The 25788-nt window shown below is 31.9% G+C and overlaps 1 protein-coding gene across 1 annotated transcript; it reads left to right on the top strand.

The window, feature by feature from the left end:
* The first annotated feature begins 3 nt into the window (after positions 1-3).
* LOC134711421 (denticleless protein homolog) lies at positions 4-25182 on the top strand. Its single transcript, XM_063571988.1, has 15 exons — positions 4-163; positions 12685-12773; positions 13384-13420; positions 13799-13894; positions 15305-15487; positions 16035-16100; positions 16797-16891; positions 17417-17490; positions 17882-17985; positions 18204-18308; positions 19941-20053; positions 20478-20567; positions 23045-23159; positions 23797-24812; positions 25040-25182. Exons 1-15 carry the CDS (start codon positions 118-120, stop codon positions 25088-25090), a joined length of 2280 nt encoding a protein of 759 aa, XP_063428058.1. The 5' UTR covers positions 4-117; the 3' UTR covers positions 25091-25182.
* The last annotated feature ends 606 nt before the right edge of the window (positions 25183-25788 follow it).

Raw genomic sequence — 25788 nt, 5'->3', positions numbered from 1 at the left:
TTCTTTTATGTATGTTGTCTGTGTTAAATAGAAGCTTTCACGATAAAACATTTGCTCACAAACATTTTTCAGACAACGAATATTTGGCGGGAGATAGGGAAGTTTTTTTCAGAGAAAATGCTGTTAAAACACTTAGAAACTAGTCGAAAATTAGGAATAAAATGTAAGTTAATGACACCAAACGTTAAAATACATTCAGTCAAGAAAAATGCAAAATTACAATCCGAGGACATGGACTCAAGTGATTTCCAACACCTATTTTAATATCTAGTTTATAGAATTTTTAGAAATATGTGCTGGACGTGTCGTGTTCAAGTTAAGGGTGTCTCATTGGGGGTTCTGATCCCAGATCCCGCTAACTGTTTTGTCTGATTCCTGTATCACACTTACACCATGAACGTAAACAATTCTCATTTTGTATGCAGTTAAGGTTCATCATTAGGAATTGAAAAATATGGCCGTGTTTATGTAAATGCTCTTTTGTTCCGACGTTGGAAAGTTCCGGGCGGAAAGAATTAACTAGCCGAAAAGTTCCGGAGGAACTTATCAACTAGTTACTTTGTTCTTCCTCTAGTTTAAAAGTTCCAACGGAACAAAGTGACTAGTTGAAAAGTTCCAACGGAACATTTCAACTAGTTAGAAAGTTCCTTTTTGCCAAATTAGTCAAAACCGGAACTAACAAACTAGCCCAAAAGTTCCAACGGAACTGATCAACCAGTCACAAAGTTCCATTTGAAGAATTGATGCAAAGTAAAAGCGCAACATATTACATTTGACCCTTTCAAAGGGGAACCAAGATACTGATTAAAAAAGTTAAAAGCAACTTATCAACTGTCACAAAGTTCCTCTTTGGCAATATAGTCAAAACCAAAACTAACAATCTAGTCGAAAAGTTCCAACTGAACTTATCAACCAGTCACAAAGTTCCATTAGGAGAATTGATGCAAAGTAAAATAACGGAATAAGTTCTAATTTATTGAATTTGTTATACATTTATCTGAAATTGATATTTTAAAAAAAAACCACATGAGGAGGGGGTATTCCTCCCTTTCTTGAGGTACTATGAATAATGGTAATGCAACTTATTCCGTATTTTGTGAGCTATGAAATACAACTGAAATTTTGCAGCTTATTGTTCTGTTCAGCTATAACTATTTAACTAGCTACATTGATCCGGGACTTTTCAACTAGCTACTTTTTTCCGGAACTTTTCGACTGCACTCGGAATAAAACAACTAGTTGGAAAGTTCCATCGGAACGAAATAACTAGTTGAAAAGTTCCACCGGAACAAAGCAACTGACGGAACAAAGAGGCTGTTACATTTACGCCTCAAAAATTACTATGAGTACAGACAAACTGGTACATCCAGGAAAGTTTTAAGGCATGGCAGGAACTAGATATATAAAAGTTATATGAAATCTACGTTTCAGAAAATTAAAATCTTACCTGCATTTTGATGTGCATTTTTTTCCAGTCAGCAGAAGATGGCAAAATAAACAAACACCCGAGTTTCATTTGATACGGTCCACTCAGTTACACAGTTTAAACCTGTTAAATCACCTATTGTCTACAGGTGTCTATTGTCCATCTATTGTCCATTTAAATCAATACTACTCACAATATTGATTATATGAGGGGAGCTTCTCAATCGTTTTCACTACTTAGTTAATTTTTGCACCTTCTGCAGGAACGAAAAAAAATGGATAGCAAAATCTAGAAAAGTTTATAATTTTCTGAAACATAAAATGCATTTAAAATTTATATATATCTAGTTCCTGCCATCCCTCAAAACTGTTCCAGGTGTATAGGGTATTCTGTGCTCATTTAATTTGTCATGTTGTAAGTCTATACCATAGACCTTCTGAAAATAATTGAATTTTGGGTCTAGCTCGTTTATTCTGTTGCCTAGCAACCACTATAATGGCGTAGTTAAACTCGTCAAATATGATTATTATACAGCTTTAATATATCTATATTTGAAATTAAACCTGTTTAGCATGAAGTGAACTTTACACTTTTACACTATTTGAATATTACATAATTGATTGCACATTTTTGCCAAATTCACTGTTCACCGTCTGTTGTTTCTCCCTAGAAACACATCTGTGCCCATGGCAACCGCAATTTGTTTTCTATTTTACAAGATTTGATTTTAAATATATTGCAACAGAAAGGCAATTTAAGATGCAAATTGTAAAAAGAAACAAACTCCAAGGTAAATATTAAGGGGGAAAGCAATATTGAAACATCAAGAAACAAAACAAAACACCGGGTATTGCTAATATATACAGATTGTGCATCTGATGCTGGGTGGGGTCTCACTTATCAGCGACAAGAAGAATAATTTAAGACAAGACACATTTAGCGCAAAGAAATCTTAATATTTATTATTTTAAATAAATAGATACAGACACATGCATTAAAGGGTGTTTTTAAAAGTGTATTTCCATTACAGTAGTTATGTTTCAGGAAGGGATTGGGGTACTTCTATTAACACCTTTTCAAGCTTGAATAAGTGAAAAGTTAAGAAAACTATCAGATATATATGATAAGGACAATAAAGATCCCATAACTTCTTTGACTGTAAACTTGTTTGGTGTTCCCGCTGTGTCTTTATCAACCAATTTTTCTCTTTTGACACTATTACTCTTTTACATAAAACCTCATGAAACCAAATCAATATGTGAAAAGGTAACTTTTTTTCCTACGCAATTTATGAAAAGGTATATATTTTTAAAATGTAAAACTGGGTGAGGTGACACAACAGCGGCACCCTCTATCAATTAAGTATTGAAGTACACCCACACCCCACCCCACACCCTCTAGCAAATTTACAGATCTTACATTGTTGGGTTGATGTTTAGACGAGTTGTATATACATAATGTACACAGCCATGTATCACCATCACTGCTGGTGATCCAATGGATAAATCTGTTGTAGAGTTGTCACTGGCTTAGACGTACTTATATGTATATACGGATATATGGATAGTCTACCTTATGCCGTTTCCGTTTTCTTACCATCAAATTTTATAGAACTTGTTCTCTATGCACATTACCCACAAAGACACATCCAATTATAATATAGGTAGTTTCATTTTCAAAATAAACCTCGTTTTTCTCTCCAATTATGGAAATTTAAGTAAAATAATCCCCCCCCCCCCTTTTCGTAACATAAGCCATGGATCTGACCCTTATACCAGAGAGAGAACATTGCCCCATTCAAACAACAGATTTAGAATTGATAATTAACAAAAACATCAGAAATGTACAGATTTTGTTATATTGAAGGTCTTTCCACAATTTCATAATTAAAAAAATGTCCTCAAAGTTGTTATTGACTCCCTTTAATACACATGAAGTTCATTGCTGTCGGATTTTTTAAAGAAATTTAACTAGATAAACTTACAGAAATATAATTAGGAATACACTTTACATTCATAAAAAAAAAAAAAAAGTTTCTATAGGCAAAAGAATGTATAAACTAAACTTTGTCAGATGAAAAGGTCCAATTTGGACAGCAAATTTTAGCTTTTTATTGCTCCGCTTTGCTATGAAAAATATAAAATAAACTATCGCACCAACCTTGCACCAAAAAGATTTTTAATCCGAAGTTTGATATGTATGAACTTGTCAAAATGTTAAAATTTCTAATTGGTGCAAGCATGGTGCGGTGGTCAAAATTTAGAAAAACCATCAAAATTTCTGTATTTTTGCTTATTTTCCCAATTATGACGTCATTTGCACCTACCATTGTGACGTCATTGAACCTTTTTTAGTTAAATAAAAACATTTTTTTTTAATCATTGACTCATATTCTAATAATTTATGGAGAAAAATCTGCTCTGTTAGAATTTTTATTATCTTGTAAATCTGGGGCCATTTTAGGCCATTAAAGCCCCTACTCCTTTGGGGTGTAAATACGGCCATTTTAGCCAAAAGGTTATGATGAACCTTAAGCTGCATTATGCGAGGGGTGGGTCTTTTCACCACCGAACACCACCGTACACCACCGAACACCCCAAAAACCACCAACCACTAACAAAAACTGTGATATTATACAATAAAACGATAAATTAAATTAAATTAAAGATATTTAATCAATTTTTAGATTTTTAAGGGCCTCATTTTTATAATAAAGTCGATAATCAATATAATTAATATAATAAAAAACGTCTCCGAATTCATCACTTTAGGGATAACGTTGTGTGCGTTGTAAAGATAAAATTCATAATTTTAAAATAATTAGTTCTAGTATCCTAGTATCCTCGATCTCTCTTCATCTGTTATATTTTGAAGTTTTCCCCTCATTATTGGTACAACTATTTTATAGAAGAGATAGAAGAAGCAAAAATGTATTTGTGGTGTCCCAGATGATGGTGGTTTGCGGAGGTCAAAAAGTGTAGTGTTTTTCTGTTTTCTGTAGAAATGTAGACTCTGACTCTTCTGTTTTGCAGAGGTGTTTACATCTACGATTTTGCCGTAGTTTCTACGGATTTCAGTGAAAAAATACGGACTACGATTGTCATACCAAAAACTACGGGTTTAAAAAAAAAAATTTCATTTCAAAATCCGTTAAATTTTGATCTTGATCAGTTAAACGATTGAATTAATTAGAATATCATGTTTAAAGCGCATATAAGACAAGGTAAAATGAAAGCATGTCCAAGAGGACGACCACTGATGACAATAATAATAATACTACAACCGGACCAACATCGGCAAACAAATCATGCCAAAAATTCAGAGATTGTTACAGGGAAACTTTCCCTTCTTTGGGGGTTTCGAAGAAGGGCCCAAAATTTGTTTACTGCTTCATATGTGAATGGGATTTTTCGTGCGAACATGGAGGCAATGATGATTGCCGGAGACACGTTATGACAAAATCACACATTGAATATAACAAATTGAAATCGACCCAAAGGCCTATATCGTCTTTCATAAAGTCAACAGAACTGGAGAATCTAGTCCCTATTGAGTTTTAATTCATTATTTTGAGGTTTTGTATTTTTAATGTGTTGTACAAGATTAAATGTTTAATGAAATTTTAAATGTACATATCTTGTTTCTTTATAAGTACACTGTGAAAACCAGATTTGCATGTATTGTCTTATTCCAAAATTGAGCTCAACTTTTGGTCAAATCATGCAAATTATAGAATATAATCTTGGTCAAAATCTTTGTTCCAACCATGTCTGAATAAGACTGCAGATACTGTCAGAAAGCAGGAAATTGCATCTAATTTTTCAAAATTTTCTTAGGGGGCATGCCCCCAAACCACCCTAGAAGGTTTTGTGCCGCAAACATCAAGAGTACTACTGACAACATTGCAAAACTACTGACAATTCTACTGATAGACATCAGAATGGGTAAACAGGTCTGGATTTGATGAATTAATACCTTAAATACTATATTCAGTTCTCATTTGTATTGATAAAAGACAAAATAATAAATTTTTGGGGGTGTGCGGTGGTGTTCGGTGGTGAAAAGACCTACTGTTATGCGAGCACCCTAGATTTGTGTTCTACCCAATAAATGCTGAAATACTTGCCATTGTTATTATCTAGCTGGCAACTATGTTATATATATATAACTAATTGAAATTTTTTTTAAATAATTTGTATTCTGGATTACAAAAAATATGACCAGAAAAACCTTAAATGATCTTCAAATCACCCAAAAGTTTTGAAGTTACACATAGGAAGTAGTGCTCATTAGGAATCCTTGTGTAGTTTATTATGACCTGTGCTTTTGGCTAAGATGTCAAAGAACAATTGTATGAAATATTTAATTGCAGAATATCTCTTAAGACAGGTACCGGTAGTTTAGATTTCCCAAATGGCAAAAGTCGTAGGAATATTGTTTGTCATCAATACGTAGTACAACTACGTCAGTAGGTCTATTATATAATAAGATTAACTGTTCATGCTGTTGGCGGCAATTTCAAATTAGAAGACGAAATTTTCATATCTTTTCAATTTGGACGCAGGGGTGCAAATTAGCGGTGGCCCGAGGTCTGCGACCTTCCACTTTTGCACGCGGAAATTCGACTTGGTTTCTAGCTAGGCCCTACGGAGTTGCCTTCCACTTGAAAGAAAATAAGAAATTTTCAAATAACTTTGCAAACCTTTTCACCAAAGTCTCCAAATAAACGATCTAAAACTTATTTTCATCATTAAAATTCATGACAGCGATGTTCATTTTGTTCAACCTCTAGCTTTATACAGAAAAACGCCGACAAATAATGTGTAAATTCGAGTAAAATCGTATCTGATTGACAAAAACAACATTGTAAACACAATAACAATGGCTGCCGTGAAGAGAAAATTTTACAATATCGGATCCAGGCAGGTGACAAAATACATATATGCATGGTAAATGAATATAAAAACTAGAATTGAAAACCAAAAGATATATGAAAAAGAAAAAAAAAACAGAAAATATTTTATACAGACACTCAAAATTACTTTTTGACAAATTTTAATGTCAAAATCCAAACAATGTGACAGCTGGGAACAGTATATCTAACAATATATATGTTCATGGTCACAGTATAAATTTTCTTAATCAGTGAGAAATGATGATAATGCATGTGAGGTGCTTTTAAAGTGTAAACATATTACTGCAATTTTGAAGGGTCAATTAAAGTAGCTGGAAGTTTCTTACTTTATTTTCACAAATAATGCAACTATATGATACCTGAATGTAAGCAAATCAAATAAAATATAGGGGGAGTCCCTGGAGTCACCCACCCCCTCCTGTTTGAGAACTTGGAAACGGTTGGGAAACGGTTGAGATCCCCACCCCTTAACTTTATATATTCATGTTTGTGACAATATGAAAAATCAAATGAAATATAGGGAGAGTCGCTGGGGGTCACCCCACCCCTCCTGTTTTAGAATTTAAAAACGGTCTAGATCCCCACCCCTAAATCATATATATTCATGTATGGGACAATATAACAAATCAAATGAAATAAATAACAGGCTATTATTTGAACTTGGAATTATTTTTAATTATGGAATTTGAATAATTTCTTGTGCTTGAAATTTTTAATAAATTCCATGTTTATTTGGTTTTAAATGTTTTGAATGGTTCATAACACTTTTCACATAATGTATTTTGTATAGATAGTGATGTGCGCGGCACAGTACATTCTATTGAAAATTAACTATCTTCTTTGTAATAGAAAGTGTTGTGCACAGCACAGAACATTAAAGTACAGAATAAACATGGAATTTACATGTATTAATAAATATCCAGCACAAGAAATTATGTAAATTCCATAATCAAAAATAATTTGAAGTTCAAATAATAGCCTATTAAATGTACTATATATGAATGTTTAGTGTTGAAGCAACATTGCCACAGTTATCATAATTACGTTTGCCTTGGTTTTTGGTTAACTGCCTTCAGCACTTACAGCGCTTTGATTTTTTAATTTCCGGTGTCCTAGTCTTCATTTCCTGTTTTCAAGGCACAATAATTTGACTTTCATGTGTTACACTTACAAAAAATCTGCAATCCCACGTGCCTTATATGCATTGAGACCCACAGTTAATTTGAAGCCTAGTCGATTCGGCACCTTTTGAAAGCAAACGAGGTATTAAAAAAATTGCTTTGATTGCATTCCCAAATTCACAAACCATTTTAAAATGCTTTACACCAAATAAATCTCACCTTTTTTGGTCAACTCATATGACGAAATATATCTACTATATGATAAAACTTGTGTTTATTTACAATTAAAATTATGTGGTTAATTTATTGAGCAGACCCGATAGTTTTTCAGTCAGATGCTACCAAAATACATAAAATCTTGTGTAGTCTGGTAAAGTCAGAGATTTTACCAAGTTTTTTGTCGAGCCTTCGACTTTAGTTGAAAAAGCGAGACATAGCGATCCTACATTCTGTCGGCGGCGGCGTCCACAATTATTCACTCTGGTTAAAGTTTTTGAAATTTTAATAACTTTCTTGAACTATCATGGATTTCTACCAAACTTGGACAGAAGCTTGTTTATGTTTTTAAGATAAGTATCCAGAAGAAAATTTGGTAAAAATAAAATTCCATTTTTTCCGTATTTTACTTGTAAATGGACTTAAAGTTTTTCTGCCAGAAACCATTACATTCACTCTGTGGTTAAAGTTCTTAAAATTTTAAAAACTTTCTTAAATTATCCTGAAATTGTACCAAACTTGGTCAGAAGCATGTTTCTAATCATAAGATAGTATCCAGAAGTAAATTTGGTAAAAATAAAATTCCATTTTTTCCGTAATTTACTTGTAAATGGACTTAGTTTTTCTGCCAGGAACCATAACATTCACTCTGTGGTTAAAGTTTTTAAAATTTTAATAACTTTCTTAAATTATCCTGAAATTGTACTAAACTTGGACAGAAGCTTGTTTATGCTCATAAGATAGTATCCAGAAGTAAATTTTGTAAAAATAAAATTTCATTTTTCCTGTATTTTACTTATAAATGGACTTAGTTTTTTCTGCCAGGAAACATAACATTCACTCTGTGGTTAAAGTTTTTAAAATTTTAATAACTTTCCTAAACTATCCTGGATTTGTAGCAAACCTGGACAGAAGCTTGTTTATGATCATAAGATAGTATCCAGAAGTAAAGTTTATAAAAATTAAATTCCAATTTTTCTGTATTTTACTTATAAATGGACTTAGTTTTTTTCTGCCAGGAAACATGACATTCACTCTGTGGTTAAAGTTTTTAAAATTATTAAAACTTTCTTAAACTATCCTGGATTTGTACCAAACTTGGACAGAAGCATGTTTCTAATCATAAGATAGTATCCAGAAGTAAATTTTGTAAAAAAAAAAAATTCCATTTTTCCTGTATTTTACTTACATGACTTATGGACTTAGTTTTTTTCCAGTTTACATTACATACAGTCTGCAGTTAAAGTTTTTAAAACATTTTTAAGATTCTTAAATTTTCCTGGATTTTTACCAAACTTGGACAGAAGCTTCTGACAATCAAAAGATAGTATTGAGAGGAATATTTTTATTGATTTTTTTCATCATTTTTGTTGAGTGAGTGATTTGAAAACAGCAAAAGTAGGCGAGACACTGGGTTCCTCGGAACCCTTACTAATTTTATACTGAAAAACCTATCAGATTCATTACTGTTAAATATATTGTTCAAAGCTTTTATGTGCTTGTTTGGGCAAAATATTAATACTCTAAAGTAATAATAAAATAAGTTACATTTTTGTACACATGTACAATTCCATCTGAGGCGGACGATTTTCTATTGCTTTTTTACTGTTTGAAATCACATCAAAAAAGAATTGTATTAAAAAAAAATATGTGTCAGGGTACAGAGACTGATAGATGATTGATTTTTATTGCAAACACAGATTCACATATTTTTTACTTGTGCTGAGTACAATGATTTTACTATACATGTATACAAGTATCCTGTGCCCCTTTTAAAACCTTTATTATGACAGAAAATAATTTCATCAAACTAGTTTAACATGTTTAAACATTTATCATGTTTATTTATTCAAACAAAAATATCAAATTTACAGTGTTGGCTAATTGCTACATGACATACATGTATGCCTGGTTTTAAGTATTTTGCTGGAAATGATGCTATATATAGGAAGTGAACCTAAATATATATTTTCAGAATTGGTTTTAGATTACAACATAAACCCATTTACCTTTTGTTATGGCATCAATAATAGATACACCAGGCTCAAAAGATAGCAGGACTTTACAATTTTACTCAGAAGAGAACTGGGGATTGGATTTCTATTTCCAGACATACAATAAAATGTTCGTTTGTGATATTTTGTCCATGAGCGAATATCAAATGTTTCCTGGAGCATACATGTATAAAAATCATCCAATATACAAAGTAGATGTGGTAGGAGTGATAGTTAAAGTAGATCAAAATTCTAAATGTTTCATGTATGAAGTTGATGATGGAACTGGTGTTATCTCCTGCAGTTGTTGGAAATTTTCATACTCAGACAAGCATTGTGAAAATGTTAGAATTGATATTTGTAAGCTTCCTGTTGAGTTACAAAGTAAATTCAAATCTTTAGATTCGAATGCAACTGAAGAATTCAGTGGATATACTTTAGGGTCTGTTATTCAAGTACGTGGGAAAATAAGTATATTTCGAGATAAAAGGCAGATTGTAGCAGCAAGTCATCAAATTGTAAGTGATCCAATGCTGGAAGTTTTTAGAATGATGGAATTACCTAAATTGTATCAAATGAAATATGATAAACCATTTGAGCTACCGTGGAAAATTGCAAAAAAATTATTGAGTAAAGTTGATGAGAATGAATTGAATACACAAGATATGAAGGAGATAAAAACCACACTGTATGGATACTTACAATCTTCAGAAATTAAAGAAATAACTGCAAATGTAGCATTGAATTTAGAGAGTTTGGAAGCAATAAGAAACAGGCTTGACTCAGAAATTTTACGCAAATGTGTTGAAGAAGTGTTGATTTCTTTAGAAGACGATGGCTTTCTTTGCAGAAGGATTGAAAAAGATCAAGTGTTTGAAGTGTTGCATAAAGATTGTGATTTGATAAAGGCAATACTTCATATTTTAAAGGAAGAATGTAGTAAAGAGAAATACATGGACAAGGGATGTCATTATATGCATGTGATTGAAATGTTAAATAGAACATACCAATACTCGCATGTAAAAAAGCAATGTGTCATGTACTGTTTGGATAAACTGGAATTACAGAGTGATATTATACGGTCAACAAAATGTCATTATTTGCCAATAAATTATTCATAGATTAAGAAGATATATTTCATATTACATGTGTTTCCACAAAATTTTGAGGGATGCATTGAGCCTATCAGTTTAATTAGTGATTTGGGAATTTCAAATTTTTAACATGTTTAAGGATGGGGTAAAAAAATATATATTTTCCCTCCAGGAAAAATTCTGTATATTGATTGCAATACTTATCTTCATTCTTCAACATAGCTATTAGATAAAATGTTATAAGTCCATTACCACGTGAAAAAATGACTTGTACATGTTGTAAATTGTTATTGCAAATTCTATCATATTGTTATGCAACTTGTTTCATGTCATAAAAGAGCATTATTTTAAGATATTCTTCCGAAAATTCATCATTGTAAATATGGAAAATTGATATACTTTAATTTATCGCTATTTTGTGCATTTTTCTTTTGATCTTTTTATGCACCACCTACGATAGTAGAGGGGCATTATGTTTTCTGGTCTGTGCCTCTGTTTGTTCTTCCGTTCGTTCGTCCCACTTCAGGTTAAAGTTTTTGGTCAAGGTAGTTTTTGATGAAGTTGAAGTCCAATCCACTTGAAACTTAGTACACATGTTCCCCATGATATGATCTTTCTAATTTTATGCCAAATTATAGTTTTGACCCCAATTTCATGGTCAACTGAACATAGAAAATGACAGTGCAAAGTTCAGGTTAAAGTTTTTGGTCAAGGTAGTTTTTGATGAAGTTAAAGTCACATCTACTTGAAACTTAGTACACATGTTCCCTATGATATGATCTTTCTAATTTTATGCCAAATTATAGTTTTGACCCCAATTTCACGGTCCACTGAACATGAAAATTATAGTGCGAGTGGGGCATCCGTGTACTATGGACACATTCTTGTTTTGTGATAATTTTCATATCATGCTTCTTGCTTGAGATGGAAAAATTATCCCTAGAAACTAAGGAGGCAACGTGGCGTTGCTAACGAAATTGACATTGAAATTGACAACGTCGTCATAGGTAAAATAGCGATAAACAGATTATCATTGGTCATCTCAACTTGATTGCTTTTCTCACTTTCACTGTACCAGCTAGAGCGAGAAAATCAATCTTGTTGAGATGATCAACAATAATTTATAAGTATATGCATGATAACATTAATTTTGAGAATACACTGTCGAAAATCATAGGTTGAATATTTTTTTAGTACTGAACATTTACCTCACATGAACAAATCATCTCATATTTCTGACAAATAAACAAACTCATAGCTTTATTCTAAATATTTGCTTTTAAATCTTTCTTTGTGTCAGATGATTTTCCAAGTTCATGATTTACAAGGGATATCATATTAGTTGTATCTAATGACCGTCTTTGTAATGGAATTTGTATCTTTAAACAGACATGCTGAAGGCAAAAGCAGTTCAAGTAACCAAAGTTTTCTTGCTTCTACAATGTATATACATGATATAAAGAAAGGGAAGGATTTAATATTTGGTCTGCAGCTTTATAATGTTTATGATATTCACTTACTGTTTGCTGTTTTACAACACTTGTTGTACATGTACAAGGAACATTTTTGTCAAAGTTTTCTGAGTGAGTTTTCTCAATTGATATTGAAGTGAATGATATAATATTTGTCTGCTTTTGATAATGTTGAGTTGTAGTCTGTAGCCACTTCCTGTTTGTCAATAGTTTTAACAAGTTACACATGTCATTTTCGTTTTTTGAGCAAAAGCATTTATAAGAGAAGAAATGGTAAAGCTAAACGATTGCATTGTATCTTACAAATTTAAAAGATGTCAGTAGTACAAAAATGTATCTGAACTAACCTGGTGCAATGTCATGAATGTAAAGAATATTTTTAATATACATGTATTGTTGTTTCTTCATCTATTAAAAACACCAAGTTATAATATTTTTACCTGCAGGCTACTCTCCACATTTATTTTCCCAACTATTGGAGCAGTATGAATCCTCTATTTATGATGAGTATGGCATAGAAGGTGAAGAGGAGGGGGTTAGTAGCTTAAAAGTAGTTGTCCTTCAAAAATTACTGTAAATTCTGAAATTATTGCGATGTTTTTATTATTGCACACAAGTGGCAGGGTTATAATCGTAATAATTAAAACTCATTTTGAAATTTTATATATAAATAAGTTAAACAGGAATTTTTCTCAATATTTGCAAAATTTGAAATCGCAATTTTAGTCTTAAAAGATAAAATTGCAAAAATAAATGCAAGCAATAAGTTCTGAATTTACAGTATATCACTAGAAATAATTGAAAAATCTACATTTTCATCAAAAATTTTTTTTACATATTAGTAAAATCATATGTATACTTTCTTATTTACATGATTTGTTTTACTGATATATATTGTCCAAAGTTTTAAAGCATGTAGGAATAACGAGTAGCCTGCTATGGACAGGAAAGAATGATTCATCTGTTTTGAATTAAAACTTGTGATGTGAAGTACAAAAATGTACATGTATAATAGATTCTCTGGATACACAGAAATTTAACTGAAACTTTAAGTGAGGGTTATTTTTGATTGAATAACTTTGTTAACTGTATTTCTCGAACACCAATTTTTGTATGATTTATAGAATTTTTATTTTCTCTTACAGTCGTCTGTACCACCATTGGCATGTGAATTTTCTAAAGGTAAGATCTACAGTTAATCATATTGTCTGTATATATCAGCCTCTTAGAAATATGTAATAACTTTATTTTCTCCAAGATTCATCACATTTGAAAGCAGAAATTGTGTTTCCTAATGACAAAGTGTAACATCATAACATAAAAAGACACACTCTAAACAAGGATAGATTATCAATTCATGCATGGTTCTATAATAATTTATTTGTAAAGTTTTATAGGATACCCACATGGTTACACATAGCAAATTCTTTGAAAAATGAGGGGGGGGGGGGGGAGTTATTTATTTAGCTTTAAATACATTTTGAAAAAATTAAATGATATTTGTGTACAGGATGAGTCTTCTTTAACCATATGAATTATTTAACCTTTTTCATCTTACAGAAAAATCTTCCTCACACATCCTTGGTCTAGTCGATGAGAATGGTTATGTAGTCATCTACAATACGAACAAATATGGACAGGAAGCTATTGTTAAAGGTAGAGTTTTAGATACACAATAATTCAAGAATAAAAAAAAAAATGCCTGAAGTATGCATTCGCTTGAATTTATTTATAATTTTCCAAATCAATGTCAGTCACAAGTAAAGTTTATGTGATTATGTTTTATTGGATAATTGACTTACCCCAGTATGTTTTTTTGGTCAAAGTAACATAAGGCCACGGTTTTTTAATTTGTTGGTTTACGGATTTTCCCCATGAAAAAGTCAAGTCGGTCGGTCAGGAAAAAAAGAAAAAAATATCTTTCAAGACAGAAAAAATGCAAAATAAATATAAATTTCACCTTTCTAACAATATAATTTTTATGCTATTTTGTCATCATTTCAAATTTTAGTTCGATGAAATATTCTTGCTCAGCTGTCATAAATATCGCATGACATTGTCTAATGATTTACCGTAAAAAAAGGGGGGTGTTCACGGACTAAGACGAAATTAAACCGTCATTTCACAAACAAACAAAAACAAATTCGCGTAGCTCTTAATCAATTCCAGAAAACTTGGGGAGTAATGATCTTCAAGAACGAAAACTTATAAAGAAAAAATGTAAAAAACGTCGTACGAAAATAAGTTTCAACACACGTGTCAAGAACGTAATAGACTCGTCCACGGAACAAACGAGACTATCGGGTTAATCTGGTGTCATGCATTCCCGTTTTTCATCCAAATCGACGATTTTTTTTTTATCCATGAAACAAGAAAATTCTAAATGACTTGTTGATAATCAGAACCTTTACTTCCAAGGTGCTTTCCACCTGTCCACATTTGGATAAGTCTATTTCTATGAGATTATGCATCTTACGGACTGATGCCAAATAAGGGAAAAGAACTTATTGTGTAATTGGTTTTAAACACAAATTTCGTTCCGCAAAATTATTTGCTTAAACAACATTTCAAGGTCAGTTATAATTGATGTGTCTATTTTTAGAAACATAAACTGGAAGTTTTATTTTTTTACAACAGAGAGTGTTATCAATTTTGTTAGTGATTCATGCATTTCATTTCTTAAAATAAGAATTTATTTATTTTTCAGGGATAATGTATTTGTTTGGGTCGGTGGGATTAAAAAAGCATAAAAAGTCATTTTATTTTTATTGTTGGAATCGGCAAAATCAGGTCGGCGGATCTGTAAACCAACAAATTAAAAAATCCTGGCCTAACACAAACACAAGATGTACAATAAGGGAAACATAAAGATATAATTTACACCATATCCTCAACACCATTAATTAAATACCCTGTTTAAAATGTATGGTATGTAGCAGGAAAGTAAAAACAATGGGATAAATTGCATGAACATTAAACAACAACTTAAAAGTAATGGAGAGTGATTCAATTGCATTGGCATCATGGTAGAAAATGAGAATATGATAAAACAAATGTACACTTCAGATTGGAGAGCTCACAGTAATGCTATATTTGACCTGGCATGGATGGGTGGAGACAGCAAGCTTTTATCAGCAGCAGGGGACCAGACTGTTGTATTATGGGATGTCCCAACTGCCAAAAAACTAAACAGTTTTCAAGGTCATACAAGCAGTGTTAGATCTGTTAATTTCAAAACAAATGATCCAGGTAAGTAACACATTAACTTAAGCCAATAATAAACAGAAATATTATGGCTACCAACGGAAATATTTTCAGTAATACTGGTACAGTAGTTTTAAGGTTATTGTCTGTAAATATCAAAGATTACCTTTTATTATTGTTGACACTAAAAGCCATCTTAATCTTTTACAAAATGATAACTTTCAAGTTGGTGATCATGATTTAAAGGAATTTGCCAAGATGAGGAATTGTAATATCTTCTTAGAAGAAATCCATCTAATATTTATATGGGCCCTCATTAATAGTTCATTTCTCATTGAATCATATCACAAATAAATCATGTTCTTACACCAAAAGAATGGTTTCTTTCTTGATATCTTTTAAATGTGAAACTGACTGTGGGAGAGCTTTATAGCCAATCAAGGTCATTAAAACAAACATCATCAGACATGTGAAAATTAAGTTATAAGATGTGATTCTTTTCAAAATGTGGTTTTAAACTTCAATTAGACTTTTTATCATTTATTACTTTTGCGAACAAGTTAAATTTTATGTTGTTGATTTTATTTTGCAGCTGTGTTTGCTACAGGATCTAGAGATGGACATGTAATGATATGGGACATAAGATGTAACAAGAAAGGTGAATTTTCTATACAAAATATTGGCAGATCTTAGGTCCTTTAAATCGTGTAAAAATAGATGCAAATAAGGTTGTTACCTCCATAGAAAAATAGCTACTTTAAACTATTTCAGTCACATAGAGATTTTAAAACCCCACCTTGCCTTCTTACAGTGTTTAAAGCTGGTATTTAAAGTAAACTTTCATTATTATGGTTTTAAAATAAAAAGCACTGCATTTTCTTTTCAAACCAAACACATTATGTTTTATGCAAATATATATTAAGCATGAAAATCATTTCTGCATACATGTGTAAAATTAAGTTATTCTTGTAAATTTATTATTATTCCAATCTTGTTTGTACAAATATCATGTGTCAGTTGCTTAATGCATAGTTTTGATTAAACACAAGAGCAGCAGGAATATATTTCTATACATACGCTTTTGAAGAATCAGTTGCAGGCTTGTCTCTTGATGTAGTAAGTACTGTATAAACAAAAATTATACTAGGAGGAACAATGCACATAATTCAGCAAGTAAATGTGTCCATTTTCATGCATGGATCTTTAAAAGACCCATTTGTCTGACGAGGTCTAGTTTTGACAGTTTTCATTGTTATACTTGTATATCTTATAGAATACAAGAATACAAAAAAGTCCTGATTGCATGATTAAAAATATTTTTGTCCATAGTTAAATGTAGTATATTATATTTCAGGATTATATACCTCCCCTGTACAAGTCATCAAAAATGCACATTCTGTTCCACATATACTGAAAGCCAAAAAGAAATCAAAACTTGGTCCATCAAGGGTACGTATAAACTCTGAACTGTTGTATGTTCAGCTTTCTATATAATCAAGAGAACGAAACACAAAAAGTCCATAAGGCTCTTCTTTTATTAGTCATTTTACATTTTGTTTTAGTTTTCATCTGATGAAAGTTGCAGAATACAAGGCATAGGGATTCACTGGCTTAAACTATTTGTTTTAGATGGTAGAAAACCTGTATACCACATATCTCATATACCTATTCTTAAATATTTTTATGGCAAATGTCAGTTGTCTTTGACCTCATCTTCTAGGTTTAGCGACTGTTTATAAACACTTTAGTTGTATATCATGATTATCATTCAAGCAAAGGTATAGAAAAAAAAAAAGAAAGACAACATTTAAGTTAATTCCATAATGTTACATCATTTTCAGATTATATTTATTCTTCAAATTAAAAAAAACTTACAGTTCTTAATTTCATGGAGATTTATAGGTCTAACTTAGTAAATAATCCATTAGAGAAAAGATGTTGTTATTTGTTAAAAAGTAAAATATTTCATTGTAGGATAGCCAACAAAGTGTGACTATAGTAGTGTATCAAACAGACATGACCTTACTATCTGCAGGAGCTGTTGATGGGTTGGTATTAAAACATTAGTTATACATTGACTAGAAAGGAAAAATTGTCATCTCTTTTTATTACTTCACTGTTTACATAACTTAGTTCACAGGCATTTGTTTACAATTTGTTACACTTTATAGCAGATTCAGGTTAGATCGAAATTTGATACTTGTAAATAAAAACTTATTTTAATGGATACAAAAGTCTATATTATTGTTCAAATATAAAGGAACAAATGAAAACTTTGATATTAAATTTGATGACAAATATTTTGTAGTAAGGGTTATTTCTGACTTTTATCTGCTGGAAGAAGTGTCTTTTATATCTGACAGTGTAATACAAGCTTATTTATATATTTGTTGTAGCGATGATAATAAATGAATTTTGGTATTTTGAAACTCATTGTAGGTGTGTCAAAATGTGGGATTTAAGAAAGAATTATAGCTCCAGTATACCTGATCCAATGGCTAAACACACATTTAATTACAGTGGAGTAAATAAACGATCACATGGTAAGTCTGTTGTTTGAGTATAACTGGTGTAGGTGAAATCGCTATGTTTAGACATTAACTTTAGTTTCTTTCAGTTATAGTCAAATATAGGTATGAAATTAATGATTTTCTCAATTTTATTTGTGAGCTGTACTTGTAACTTAATTATTTTCATTTTCTGTATCTTTGGGATACCAATTTTTCATTAGCTGTAAAAGATTTTAATTTTCCTATTATAGGATACTCCAGTCTGGTATTAGATTCCAGTTGTACCCAGTTGTTTGCAAGCTGTACAGATGATATAATATACCAGTATAATCTACTCTCTCTAGATCCTAAACCAGGTATGTACTTATTCTAGATAAGGCTGATGCAATATTTTTACATCTGAAAAAGAACAAAACAATGGAATTTTATCAGCTCTGCTTAAATGTTGGAACAGTCCAAAGTATTGCTGAGGTTAGGCCAAAATTCCTTCTCTAGTCTTCAAACCAGATCCTTGAAATTTCACATATATAAATTGCACCCATATGCTGTTAATAAAAAAAATGTTGAATTTAGTTCTTATGATTTTCTGAATGAAAAATATAAGGTTCTGAGCTTTATATTGATCAGAACACATTTCTGCTGTAATTTAATGTATGTGTCAATTCCTGTATGTAACACATTAATTACTCTTACCATTTTTAGCTCACCTGGCCCAAAGGGCCAAGTGAGCTTTTCTCATCACTTGGCGTCGGCCGTTGTTGTCCGTCGTCTTTAGCTTTTACAAAAATCTTCTCCTCTGAAACTGCAGGGCCAAATTATTCCAAACTTGGCCACAATCATCTTTGGGGTATCTAGTTTAAAAAATGTGTCCAGTGACCTGGCTAACCAACAAAGATGGCCGCCACGGCTGAAAAGAGAACATAGGGGTAAAATGCAGTTTTTGGCTTATAACTCAAAAACCAAAGCATTTAGAGGAAATCTGACATGGGGTAAAAATGTTTATCAGGTCAAGATCTATCTGAATTGGTAATTTTGAGGAAATTTTGCTGTTTTTTGGTTATTATCTTGAATATTATTATAAATAGAGATACACTGTAAACAGCAATAATGTTCAGCAAAGTTAGATTTACAAATAAGTCAACATGACCGAAATGGTCAGTTGACCCCTTTAGGAGTTATTGCCCTTTATAGTCAATTTTTAACCATTTTTCGTAAATCAAGTAATCTTTTACAAAAATCTTCTCCTCTGAAACTACTGGGGCAAATTAATCCAAACTTGGCCACAATCATTTTTGGGGTAACTAGTTTGAAAAATGTGTCAGATGACCTGGCCAGCCATCCAAGATGGCCGCCACAGCTAAAAATAGAACAGGGATAAAATGTAGATTTTGGCTCATAACTCTGAAACCAAAGCATTTAGAGCAAATCTGACAAGAAGTTAAATTGTTAATCAAATCAATATCGTTTGCCTTGAAATTTTTAGATGAATTGAACAACTGGTTGTTGGGTTGCTGCCCCCAGTCCTATTGACCCTTTAAGGAGTTATTGCCCTTTATAGTCAATTTTCATTAATTTGGTAAATTTATGTAAATTTTTACCAAATAATTTTCTCTGTTACTAATGGGCTTAGTTCATTATAGATATAATTGTAAGAAGCAAGAATGTTCAGTAAAGTAAGAACTTCAAACACATCACCATCACCAAAATACAATTTTGTCATGAATCCATTTGTGTCCTTTGTTTAATATGCACATAGACCAAGGTGAGCGACACAGGCTCTAAAGAGCCTCTAGTTGTTTCCATTGTTAAACATTCACAAACCTGAAAGTATGCAATACTCCCTGCTATGCTGTTAATTTTATGTATGTTTCGCTATACATATTATTAACAAAATCAAAATGCATCTTGGATTATGGAAGTGTAATTTAACAATTTGGCGAGTAGAATATAACATGTTATAGAATTTTATATTTGTATGTTTTTTCCAGTGGCACATTTTAAAGGACACCAGAACAAGTCATTTTATGTTAAAGCAGCAATAAGTCCAGATGACCAGTTCTTACTTAGTGGATCCAGTAATGAAATGGCTTATATTTGGAAGGTAATAACAAATATATATAGTCAAACATCTATTGTGAGCTTGTTTTATTCAACCATCTTAAAGGGAGGGTAGGATCCTGAAATCGCAGGCTTAAAAACACAAAATCCAGAGGTCCCGAATTTTAAAAAAATTAATCCAGACATCCCGAAATTCGAAAACAGAATTTCTGGATCCCGAAATCTCAATCTTAAAAACACCCGATCCCGGAGTCCCAATAAAGGTCCTATCCCCCCTCATCTTATGCAGGACCTACTTTACTGATTCATTGATTTTGTTCTCCACCTTTATATATAAGAAATATGTTATTGTTTTAAGGTTAAATCAAAAACAATTAACCTTTGATACAAATTCTGAATCATAATATTAATCATGGGATCACATAACATCTGATTTAAGTAAATATTGTACATTGATATGATTTCAGATTGCTAAACCTAATGAAAGTCCTGTTGTTCTAAAAGGCCACAATGCTGAAGTAACAGACGTTTCATGGAATTGCAATGATTTCACTAAGGTAAATCTTTAGTAAAAGTAACAAAATGAAAAACTGCAGAAATAAAAGAAATTCATATAAATATAAAACTGGTTAAGTGTTGAGAAAAATCTTAATTAGAAGAAAAACAAAGATTGCCATGGCAAAAAAAAGGTTGCATAACACTACACAGAAAACTAAATATTGAACAACAAGGATTACCCTGATAAGTAACGAACATATGAGCTCCAGTACTCCTGAATGGTAACAAGTTTCTGCTCCACTAGTTGCCCCATGTATAGATCCGTAATTTGTTACATATGTTATAAGAGTTTTTTTACTCCAGAATTGTTTACCGATGAATCTTTTAGCCATTATTCAAACTTAGACACTGTAAAGCATTACCTCTTCAACTATGATTACCTAAAAGCATAAGCAAAGATGTGGTGCATAGGCTTGACTTGAAATTTGTAACAAATAATCTTTTTATTCAATTAAGTCATTCGTTAGTGTGCATTTTAAAGTATAACGATTGATGTAATTTGGATGTATTTATGTGTAATACTTTTCCATATTTTAACTGCATTCAATAAAAATTTGGAGAGAAAAAAATGTAAGGCTTGATTAGTTTAAGGCCACTTTTTTTTTATTAGTTGGTTTACGGGATACTTCTTAAAAAAGGAAGGGTAGGAGGTCGAAAAAAAAATAAAAATAAAAACAATGAAAAAATGTAGGGTAGGAGGTCGAAAAATAAATAAAAATAAAAATTACAATGAATACTGTTTTTTTAACCAAAAATGGAGAGAAACAAACAATGACATTACTCTATATAATAGTAATATAATCGCTGGAGTATATACACTCAAAAATGAGTCCACTCCTTGACGGGAAGATAGATAGATAGATAGTATTATGCATTTTGTACTAAACATGTATGCAGATCGTTTCATAATTTGGTATTGATTCTTGCTGTTTTAATTTAAATTTAATGTGTTACAAGGAGTCCAATGTCAATGTAGATTGATGAAAGCATGTCCCTGATGAAAGGGATGTGTCTTTACCAATTGCATTTCTCTTTGTTCTGTGTATTTATTTATCAAATTTAGATCAGGGAGTGACAAAATTCCTCATAACAAAATACAATCTTATTGAGGAAATACCATATGCGCTCTGCATGTCATATGCCTTCATATGTGGTACATGAAAACATGTCCTTCTTAGGCTTTTTATGCTATTTTACACTGCTATTAATAAAGTATTAGCTTATATAATGTATCTCGAAGTGTTCTGTGATTGTCCCTTTTTATAAATGTCGAAGTGATTTTAATTGTCAGGCATTCTATTACAGTAATACATGTTCTGATTTTGTGTTGGGATCTTGTTCACCATATCCCATCTCTGTTCCATTAAATCTTAATGGGTACGGTGGGATGGTATTTAGGTATTTATATAATAAGGCCAATTAATCAGACACCCATCCCTGGCAGCAAGTTAAAAGATTCTTCCCTTGAGTGACGTCTGGCAAGGCTATTTGTAACAAATCTTGGATATCAGAAAGCCTTGCCAGACGTCACAATTATTTGGACTAATACCTCATATATGTAATGACAAATGGAGCTCAATCCTCAAGAAACTAAAACAACCCCTTTCGACGGGTTTCAGACTTTCTGATCAACACTTGAACCAAAGTTGACCCGCCGTCAACCTCACTGACTGTCTAAAACAGGGTTTCAAGTTAGCGGTTGTTCGACCTTTTAAACCAAACTTCCCAAACCATCTCAAAAATAATTTTCATTTTTATTATTCCTGACTGCGATGTTTATTTTGTTCAACCGTTAGATTTACACCGAAATTCACCAAGGCAACAATATTAAAATCGTATCTGTCGTATCTGGTCCTCCATTTCAACTTCTGAAGCAAGGTTGTCGGCTCTCCGAACTTTCCCGAAGTCCTGCGTGTAACATTGATTGCCGAGTTTATGAGCTTCGGTCCTTGCTTGGAAGTTGCCTCCATTTTCAACTGGTTCCTTTTCACCGCATTTAAACATGATGAAACGTTGACTGAACAGGGAACCGCCGTTCAACTGGTTCCTTTTCACCACATTAGATCATCATGAAACGTTGACCGAACAGGGAACCGCACGGGATTTCCGAATCCACTCCGAGGGTATTCCGACTGGAAGAAGAAAAATCGATCTTTTTTAATGATGTTTTTATTTTTATTTGTACTTCTTCAAACAGAAAAAGGTCAGCAGAATTAAAAAAAATCTTCAAAATCGTTTTTATTTTTATTTCAAAATCGTGAAAAACAGGGTCGGCGGATCCGTAAACCAACTAATAAAAAAAAAGTGGCCTCAAGAAGATTATTCAGTTTTGAAAATTTGATAAAAAATCAAGAGAATATACTTTGTTGATTATTTTATATATACCTTCTAAGTATACATAAATGCTCCAGTTTTCAGCCTATTTTCATTTTTCTTTAGTCAACATTCTGTATACAAATTTATCTTGCTGTTACAGCTGACCACTTTGTCAGACGACAATACAATGAGGATATGGAGACTGAACAGACGATTGGAACCAAGGTTACCAAGGGAAGTAACAGGATATTCGGAAAGAACTCACAGAGAAATAGGTATTCTTGATCTGGTAGAAAAACTAAAAACAAAGGAGTAGGTCCGGTAAAGGCAGATTTTGGCCTCAAATTTCAGGTTCATCTGACTAAAAGATTCTGACCACTTTTTAACCACTTTATAAACCGTCTAAAATTTAACTAAAATGCTAGAATTATGAAGATTTCTGTAATTTAGCATGACTTAGCGTTGCTAGTACCCAATATATGTGCATTATATCGTCAAAGACGGCCCATATTTATGTAGCAGAAGCATTTTTACTGTCCAATTAATAACTCCAAGTATTCATTATAACAATTGTGTAAAACTGCTATATTTTGGGGCCAAAAAAAGGTCTTACTGGACCTACTCCTTTAATAAAATCAATTGTACTTTTTATAAGGATTTGATTTTGTTTACAATGCTTTCCTAATAATGTCTTGGTAATAATAAGTCTGTTGTTCACAGTAAATTTACTGTAAATTATTCTTGTTTCTGGAAAGTTTTGAAACCTTGAAAATAAAAGACCTTCTATTCTACAGATTAGAATGACTTTTAGGGGAATGAAATTTATATGTGCATAAATTTTGTTCCAGTGTAATAGTATTTGTGTACATTGAGAAGTTTCACATTGACTTACTTTTAATTTTGTCTTTTCAGGTATATCTGCAAGCCAACATGTGGAAATAACACCAAATAAAATACCATGTACCCCTAAGACTGTGTCTCCATCAATACTTCATTTCCTGAGCAAAAGTGCTCAAAAAGCAGCCTGTGATAATAAGACTGCCAAGCTAGATACCAAATCTAATGTGACTGAAGGTAGTAAAAGCATCAATAACTCATGTGTTAACAATACCTCACAAAGTGCATCAAAGTCTGTGTTGGTTACATGTAATGAGGAATCTTTGACACGGGTCAGCTGCAAAAGAAAATTGGTGTGTGACGATGAAGAAGATGACAATCCAAGAAAAAGACCAAATATTGGAGATCAAGACTTTGTTTTGTCTAGTCCAAATAAACCTTCAACGTCTACTACAAATGTTATGAGAAGTCCATGGAAATGTGATGATAATCCACAAAAATGGCTACAAACAAGTAAAATGGCATCCCCTATTGGAAGCCCTCGAAAGAGATGTTCCGTTGTACTGGAAAAATCTGCAACTGACAATTCTCCATCAAAATTATCACTAGCAGCTACGCCTCAGTCAGTACCTTCACATGTTAAAACAAAACTTTTCAACTCTTCACCCACAATCAATCTTCCAAATCTGGTTGAAGAGGGAACAGTCAGGGATATTAATGTCAATTTCAAAAAATGTGATAAAGAAAACAGTCCGAAAAAATCCAAAATAGACTGGTTAACAAAAAAACGATTAGAGAAAGAGTCAGAATCTACAAATTTAAGGAAAGATTTGGGTTCTCCCAGGCTAAGGAAAATTAAAAGTATTTCTCAGGACACAAGTGCTTTTAAAAAGGATTCAAATTCGCCTAAAGATTTAGGTTCTCCCAGGCTACGTAAAACTAAAAGTATTTCTCAGGACATCAGTACAAGTTCCCCTAAAATTAATAAGAAAAGTAAATTAAAGGAGGACACGACATTGTGTTCACCTTGTCGGGTTAAAGGAAATCATTCACAGGAGGAAGATGATGACACTGCTGAGAAGCTGAGAGAGGTAAAGTGATAATTTTACATTTTATATTTTAAAGTGCCAGATAAGCATAAACATTTGAAAATAGGTAATGTGTATTGATGGGAGTCAATTTTAAAAAGTCCACTTTTAAGATATAAGCTTGGTTAAAGTACAAATTTAAAGTTACACTTCTTGTGTGACTTATTTAACATATAAATGGTTGAAATAAAACAAAATGTTTGTTAATGATTATTTAATGTATATTTCAGACTCCACCCAAAGGAATGAAGTCACTGAAGCACTACTTCTCAATCAAGTAATTAATGTTGGATATGGACCATTGGGTCTTATGGTGCTTTCATTTAGGAAATTGGTGGAGTTTTACAGCCAGCTGTTTCTTTGATTAATTTTATACAAATCATGCAATATCCTCTCAGAATATATTGTGTTCAGAATATTTAATTTAATCATCATTTTAAAGAATTTTACCTTTGATTTTTAGAGTATATCTCGTATATCTACAAAAATAAAAACATTAGATTGTACAATCAATCGTGGTTTCCATCAGGTACTCTAGCTTTTAATATTCAGCTATTTTACTGACAAGTTTGGTACCAGCTTTTTGTGGCTTAAAAGTGTCTAGATGTTATGAATTAATACATTTAAGCAAATGATGTGCAAGTTATTAAAATAATCTACAGTCCAACTTTTCAAATTTTATGCAACGCTCAGCTTACAGCTTTGTAGTTCATTAATTTAGTTCTCTATACAGAAAGATGTACTGGTACATATACATGTTTAACAAAAATTAGATTTTGTTTAAATGCAAAATGTGGAAATAATGTGAGGTGGTTAAATTGCCAAATATGGAAATAATGTGATGTGGTTTGATTGACAAATATGAAAATAATGTGATGTGGTTTGATTGACAAATATGAAAATAATGTGACGTGGTTTGATTGCCAAATATGAAAATAATGTGATGTGGTTTGATTGCCAAATATGAAAATAATGTGAT

Source organism: Mytilus trossulus, chromosome 3 (assembly GCF_036588685.1).
Source record: "Mytilus trossulus isolate FHL-02 chromosome 3, PNRI_Mtr1.1.1.hap1, whole genome shotgun sequence".
Classification (NCBI taxonomy): domain Eukaryota; kingdom Metazoa; phylum Mollusca; class Bivalvia; order Mytilida; family Mytilidae; genus Mytilus; species Mytilus trossulus.
This window is presented reverse-complemented; position numbering and strand designations above follow the sequence as displayed.

Excerpts from the sequence above, each read along its gene's own strand:
- LOC134711421 (XM_063571988.1), top strand. The coding sequence starts at position 118 with ATGCTGTTAAAACACTTAGAAACTAGTCGAAAATTAGGAATAAAAT. Across the intron at positions 164-12,684 it reads TCGAAAATTAGGAATAAAAT|GCTACTCTCCACATTTATTT; the intron begins GTAAGTTAATGA and ends TTTTACCTGCAG. Across the intron at positions 20,568-23,044 it reads ATTGCAATGATTTCACTAAG|CTGACCACTTTGTCAGACGA; the intron begins GTAAATCTTTAG and ends TTGCTGTTACAG.